The sequence below is a fragment of the Protomyctophum bolini genome (assembly GCF_963924005.1).
Source record: "Protomyctophum bolini genome assembly, chromosome: 19".
Classification (NCBI taxonomy): domain Eukaryota; kingdom Metazoa; phylum Chordata; class Actinopteri; order Myctophiformes; family Myctophidae; genus Protomyctophum; species Protomyctophum bolini.
Genome location: NC_137880.1, coordinates 40,950,778 through 40,958,277, shown reverse-complemented (window position 1 = coordinate 40,958,277; position 7,500 = coordinate 40,950,778). Strand labels below are relative to the sequence as shown.

At 45.6% G+C, this 7,500-nt stretch overlaps 1 protein-coding gene across 3 annotated transcripts in view; it reads right to left on the bottom strand.

The window, feature by feature from the left end:
• Positions 1 to 7,500, bottom strand: part of gja1b (gap junction protein alpha 1b) — a 15,250-nt gene that overhangs the window by 3,689 nt on the left and 4,061 nt on the right. Inside the window, exons 2-5 of one of the 3 annotated variants that reach the window (XM_080791286.1) lie at positions 2,598 to 2,921; positions 2,201 to 2,375; positions 1,322 to 1,612; positions 1 to 746 (exon numbers count right to left, since the gene is read on the bottom strand). The exon at positions 1 to 746 is cut by the window's left edge and continues 3,689 nt beyond it. In XM_080791286.1, the coding sequence (XP_080647412.1) occupies positions 351 to 746; positions 1,322 to 1,612; positions 2,201 to 2,375; positions 2,598 to 2,920 (1,185 nt within the window). In that variant the 5' untranslated portion in view covers position 2,921 and the 3' untranslated portion in view covers positions 1 to 350. Of the gene's footprint in view, positions 747 to 1,321; positions 1,613 to 2,200; positions 2,376 to 2,597; positions 2,925 to 7,500 lie in introns of all 3 variants that reach the window. The other 2 variants (XM_080791285.1, XM_080791287.1) reach the window with 2 other exon arrangements.

The window sequence follows — 7,500 nt, the reverse complement described above, 5'->3', positions numbered from 1 at the left end:
TGTGTGTTGTATATAGTTAAAAGACGAGGGGTTAGTGCCACTAAACATTTTTCAGTAAAAAAAAAGGTCAACAATATTTGTTGGTAGCATTTTTTCGTAGTACCTTCGACAGTGTTAAGAAATGTTATAATGTACATTTTGTTGGTAGTATTTTTCGTAGTACTTTTTTCCGACAGTGTTAAGTAACATTAATGTCTCTCTCTATACGTCTCTACGCCAGGAAGCTTCCTCTCCACTACTTCCTGGTACTCCACAAACCCCCCCCTGGTGGTCTGGAGAAGAATTCCTTTTTTGGGGGTTTCTGAGGTGGGGGGGGCGGGGCGTTGAGGGGGGGGGGGGGGGGGGCGTGGCTACACATCCAGGTCGTCGGGCCGCGCGCGGCTGCTCATGCGGCTGCTAGCGCGGCTAACGGGCCGCGGGTCCATCAGCGCTAACGGCTGGATCATCTCCGTCGTCTTCTTCATGGGCTCCAGGAGCGTGTCGTCGGGGAAGTCGAAGGCCTGGTGCGCGTGGGAGTTGGAGATGGTGCTGCCGGCGCCCCCCGCTGGCTGCCCCAGGCGCTGCTGCTGCTCCGTGGAGTAGTTGGCCCAGTTCTGCTCCGCCGCCGTCTTGCCGGTGCTGTAGCCGCGGCAGGAGCCGGCTGACGTGGTGGTGGCCATCTTGTATCCCGGAGGAGAGAGAGGAGACAGCGGAGCGCTGGGGGACGAGCAACCGTTGTAGTATGCATACTTAGTGGTAGACAGGTCCTGGAAGGACAGACAGGCATACTTAGTGGTGGACAGGTCCTGGAAGGACAGACAGACAGGCATACTTAGTGGTAGACAGGTCCTAGAAGGACAGACAGACAGGCATACTTAGTGGTAGACAGGTCCTAGAAGGACAGACAGGCAGGCATACTTAGAGGTGGACAGGTCCTGGAAGGACAGACAGGCATACTTAGTGGTAGACAGGTCCTAGAAGGACAGACAGACAGGCATACTTAGAGGTGGACAGGTCCTGGAAGGACAGACAGGCATACTTAGTGGTAGACAGGTCCTAGAAGGACAGACAGACAGGCATACTTAGTGGTAGACAGGTCCTGGAAGGACAGACAGACAGGCATACTTAGTGGTAGACAGGTCCTGGAAGGACAGACAGACAGACAGACAGGCATACTTAGTGGTGGACAGGTCCTGGAAGGACAGACAGACAGGCATACTTAGTGGTGGACAGGTCCTGGAAGGACAGACAGACAGACAGACAGGCATACTTAGTGGTAGACAGGTCCTGTTCAGAGTCCCGCCCCCTGTAGCGGTGTAGACAGTAGGTGGGCGGTGCTTACCTTAGGGGTGGCGCTGTTCAGAGTCCCGCCCCCTGCGGCAGCGTAGACGGTGGGCGGCCGCTGGTCCTTCACGCGGTCTTTGATCCTCTTGAAGAAGACGTAGAACAGCTCGATGACGTTGAGCCCCAGCGACACCAGAGACACCACCAGCATGAAGATGATGAACACCGTCTTCTCTGTGGGACGCGACAGGAAGCAGTCCACGCGGTGAGGACACGGAGAGCGCTCGCACGTATAGACCGCCTCCAGTTTGAACCCGTAGATGTACCACTGGATGACCAGGAAACCAACCTGAAATATGATTATGAATATGATTATAAATATGATTATAAATTTGATTCTACCCAGGCGAGGATTATCCAACGGGCCTGTTGGGCCCTTGAGCTAGGGGCGGGCCCTGAGCTTTTGCATGACGGTGGCCCAGGGGCCAATCATTTCTAGATCCGCCTATGATTCTCCCGAGTTCAGAGCTGAGGGCCTTTTCAACCTGCAGTTTGTTCCTGTCCGAGAACAGCAGTGCTAGTCATCTGTGAACAGGAACAAGCTGATGTCATGTTGTTTACATGTATTAGGAACAGTAAAGGTCCTAGTATGCTTCCTTGTGGAACACCACAGCTCACAGGGGGACTCAGTGTCTATCCCCTCCAGGTAGGATGGCCTCCAGTTCACTGATGTGCTATCAAAACCAATTGCTTTAAAGGGACACAAAACAATATATGTCAATGACGTTTAGAAGATTTAGAACACTTTCCTGAGATAAGGATCTAGGCACTAATAAGCTTTAAGCTTCTGCCTATGCCTTTTCGATCACCTAAAAAGAAAAGAGTTTTTGTGTAATGTCTCTATTCATTCATATAATATATATAATAATCTTCTCACCTCGAAGATGGACTTGAAGAAGATGCTGACGATGTAGGTCCTGAGGAGGGCGCCCTTCATCTTCACCTTCCCGTGTTCCTCCAGGCCGTGTTTTACTTTCTTCATCTCGATCTTCTTCAGAGGAATGTCCACATCACCGCCGTCGTTCTGCACCGCCTTTAGCTCCTCCTCCTTCCTGTTAACACATGTTTAATTAACGTTTAGCTCCTCCTCCTTCCTGTAAACACATGTTTAATTAACGTTTAGCTCCTCCTCCTTCCTGTAAACACATGTTTAATTAACGTTGAGCTCCTCCTCCTTCCTGTTAACACAGGTTTAATTAACGTTGAGCTCCTCCTCCTTCCTGTTAACACATGTTTAATTAATGTTTAGCTCCTCCTCCTTCCTGTAAACTAACCTGTGGTATTTCTGCTCCTTCCTCATCAGGTAGAAAACGTGCGCCAGGTAGAGCAGTGTGGGCGTGGAGACGAAGATGATCTGCAGGACCCAGAAGCGTACGTGCGAGATGGGGAAGGATCGGTCGTAGCAGACGTTCTCGCAGCCGGGCTGCTGCGTGTTGCACTTGAAGGCCGACTGCTCGTCTCCCCAGGCCGACTCCACGGCCGTCCCCAGCACCAGGATCCTGAAGATGAAGAGCACCGACAGCCACACCTTCCCCCCGGCCGTGGAGTACGCCTGGACCTTGTCCAGGAGGCGGCCCAACGCGCTCCAGTCCCCCATGCTGCTGAAATATAGAGTAGAATATATAATAAAATATATATGTTCTGTTCCAACTGTTCTAACTGTTCTAACCCTGACCCTGTTCTAACTGTTCTACCTGTTCTAACCCTGACCCTGTTCTAACTGTTCTACCTGTTCTAACCCTGACCCTAAGGCTGGACCTTGTCCAGGAGGCAGCCCAACGCGCTCCAGTGAGTCCAGTCCCCCATGCTGCTGAAATATAGAGTATAATATATAATATATATGTTCTGTTCTAACCCTGTTCTAACCCTGACCCGAAGCCTGGACCTTGTCCAGAGAGCGCTGTGGCGATCCGTTTTGCTTTTGGAGCCACATTCAACCTGTCAAAATCCAATGTCACGTGCACGCCCACACACACACACCTCTCCGTTCTCAACCTCTAACAACCACTCGCACACGCACAACCGACGACGCACGGAGCGTCATTACGTGTGTGAATGGAGGGAGAAGAGAGAAGGAGGAAGATGTCCCCCATCCTGACCCCTAACCCCCATCCTGACCCCTAACCAAGGGACCAGCTATGCACTCCAATGTTGAAGCGCTGGGCCCTAGTGGTAAGAGGAAGGACTGCAGGCGGACCCGTGGATTCTTGACAAGGAAACCCCGTGCAACCGAGCGCCCAATGTAAAGCCCAGGTGCACTCTGGGTGTACTTCCGCATTTGGACACCAAAATTTGGTGTCCAAATGCGGAAGTGAAATGCTGAATCAGCGAAAAGACGGTACTTCCGGCAGCCTTCCGGGTGCTTCAAAACGCCACTGAGCAACTTCCACTGACATGAATAGCGGAGGGGGCGGAGCTTCGAGCTAGTTTAGTCTCTATCCTTTTAATACTCTATGCCCCTAACCCCCATCCTGCTGGAGAACCAGAGATGTTGTAACCAGACTCACCCGTAGTTCCCGACATGTTAAGACACATGCCTGGCCGGTTAAGACTCACCAGTGGGGTTAGGGTCATCTAGGATCGTAAGCAAGCTAAGAACTTAACATCCGTCTAACAGTAGAATATCTGTACAATGAAACTATGGGCTGTATTTTGCGTGTCTTAAGTACCAGGTCTTATTCCCTAACTTGAGTAAACTAAAGACCTGGAGGCGTGATCAATGCCATTTGGCTATTCTGAGTGGCCAAAGCATTGATCACGCCTCCAGGTCTTTAGTTTACTCAAGTTAGGGAATAAGACCTGGTACTTAAGACATGCACGCAAAATACAGCCCTATGAGTCTACAATCTAGAGTGCTGTCAGTAAACTATAGGATCATAGAATGCAGAGAGACAGTGTAGCGTCTCAGTAAACTATAGGACCAACAACTGGCATGCTAACTAACATCTGTACATTAAGACAACAAACTATAGTATGCCAGCTAGTCATTACAAAGCACTGTGTTGAATAGAATGCTATAGGCTACACAGAATATATGAAGACCATTATAATGGCATTTTTATGAACTTGCTAGCATGTTAGCCTGTTAGCTGTGGTGCTTAAAAAGTGTAAGCCGTGTAAGCACGCCATATAAAACTAAGCCAGCCAGCCGCGAGCTGCTTCTCATCATCCCATTGTTTGTTAACAACGCCCAATAAATGCACAAAGAATGCTGGAATCAAGGATGTGGCCGGACGGGGCGTTACATATCTTATTGCTGTGTTTTAAACTGTGGCTGAACGGGGAACGTTAGATGTTTGTGAATGTTTTAAACGTTGGTCAAACTCTCACTGCACGGAGATAAACATACCCGTTAGACATACTAATCTAATAGAAGAGTTACGACATCGAGGGGGCAGAAACCGAGTGATCGAGCACTGTTCATGCAGCCTGAAGCTGGAGACAAGCTGGAGTTAGAAATACATTGTTTTCAACGAGGGCGGCGCAAATAAGTGCTATTTTAAGCATGTGTGCAACATGACAACTGTTTTAAAGTATTGTACAGTAACAACTAACGTCTCTTTAATGTTTATGTTGTACTATTACTATACAAAATAATCTAAAATAAAGGGATTTAAGATCATTAAAGCTGGGCTGTTGCCCTGTGAGTCCAGTGCATTTCTGCTTACTTCCGGTCCAGGACTTAATTGTCCCAGTTGGTTGTCTCCATTCTCAATAGAAGTCTATGTATAAGAGCCTCCATTGGACTGAAGCCCCATGAAGTGAACGCAGTTTGCGTAACTCTGTCTCTAAGGCTCTGCACATACTAACAGTCCGACAGCACTGTCTCCCTATTGGCTGACAACACAGTTGGTTCAATATGAACTAAATGAACAGTTGGTTCAATATGAACTAAATGAACAGTTGGTTCAATATGAACTAAATGAACCGTTGGTTCAATATGAACTAAATGAACCGTTGGTTCAATATGAACTAAATGAACAGTTGGTTCAATATGAACTAAATGAACAGTTGGTTCAATATGAACTAAATGAACAGTTGGTTCAATATGAACTAAATGAACCGTTGGTTCAATATGAACTAAATGAACAGTTAGTTCAACATGTTGTTGTGAACTAAATGAAGTGGGAGTAAGGCTTTACAATTTAGGCATTTAGACGCTCTTAATCCAGAGCGATTTACAGTAACGCTAACCCGCTCAGACTGTTTCTAACCCATTGTTTCTAACTGACAGACTAATGCTGTTTCTAACTGACAGACTAATGCTGTTTCTAACTGACAGACTAATGCCTCCATTGGACTGAAGCCCCATGAAGTGAACGCAGTTTGCGTAACTCTGTCTCTAAGGCTCTGCACATACTAACAGTCCGACAGCACTGTCTCCCTATTGGCTGACAACACAGTTGGTTCAATATGAACTAAATGAACAGTTGGTTCAATATGAACTAAATGAACAGTTGGTTCAATATGAACTAAATGAACCGTTCGTTCAATATGAACTAAATGAACCGTTGGTTCAATATGAACTAAATGAACAGTTGGTTCAATATGAACTAAATGAACAGTTGGTTCAATATGAACTAAATGAACAGTTGGTTCAATATGAACTAAATGAACCGTTGGTTCAATATGAACTAAATGAACAGTTAGTTCAACATGTTGTTGTGAACTAAATGAAGTGGGAGTAAGGCTTTACAATTTAGGCATTTAGACGCTCTTAATCCAGAGCGATTTACAGTAACGCTAACCCGCTCAGACTGTTTCTAACCCATTGTTTCTAACTGACAGACTAATGCTGTTTCTAACTGACAGACTAATGCTGTTTCTAACTGACAGACTAATGCCTCCATTGGACTGAAGCCCCATGAAGTGAACGCAGTTTGCGTAACTCTGTCTCTAAGGCTCTGCACATACTAACAGTCCGACAGCACTGTCTCCCTATTGGCTGACAACACAGTTGGTTCAATATGAACTAAATGAACAGTTGGTTCAATATGAACTAAATGAACAGTTGGTTCAATATGAACTAAATGAACCGTTGGTTCAATATGAACTAAATGAACCGTTGGTTCAATATGAACTAAATGAACAGTTGGTTCAATATGAACTAAATGAACAGTTGGTTCAATATGAACTAAATGAACAGTTGGTTCAATATGAACTAAATGAACAGTTGGTTCAATATGAACTAAATGAACCGTTGGTTCAATATGAACTAAATGAACAGTTAGTTCAACATGTTGTTGTGAACTAAATGAAGTGGGAGTAAGGCTTTACAATTTAGGCATTTAGACGCTCTTAATCCAGAGCGATTTACAGTAACGCTAACCCGCTCAGACTGTTTCTAACCCATTGTTTCTAACTGACAGACTAATGCTGTTTCTAACTGACAGACTAATGCTGTTTCTAACTGACAGACTAATGCTGTTTCTAACTGACAGACTGTTTCTAACTAACAGACTCAGGTGGTCTTTCCACGAGAATGGTGTTCATAGAAAACGGCAAAATGAAGTATCGTTTGCTGGGGTCCCTTTAGACGAGAACGGTGTTTCTCAGGAACGCAACAAAGTGAAACCGCCTCCCAGAGTGGAGATCTTTGAGAATGCCGTTTTATCCCTTCTCCTCGTAAACAGGCAAAACGGTGAATCCGCAAAACGTATGACATCGTGGCTCACGTTGGCTCACAGCGCATATGTTTATTACATTGATGCAGAGCCATACATGATATAATGGAGTTCCTGAACAAGCCTTCGTTTATGTAGCCTAATGTATTGTAAAATATATAACCCTCCCATGGCGCGCTCTGCCTGCATGTAGCCTAATGTATTGTAAAATATATAGCGGGGCTGTACTTTTAAATAACCATAACATTGTGTCTATGGGGCTGTACTTTTAAATAACCATAACATTGTGTCTATGGGGCTGTACTTTTAAATAACCATAACATAGTATCTATGGGGCTGTACTTTTAAATAACCATAACATTGTGTCTATGGGGCATGTACTTTTAAATAACCATAACATTGTGTCTATGGGGCATGTACTTTTAAATAACCATAACATTGTGTCTATGGGGCTGTACTTTATAAATAACCATAACATAGTATCTATGGGGCATGTACTTTTAAATAACCATAACATTGTGTCTATGGGGCTGTACTTTTAAATAACCATAAC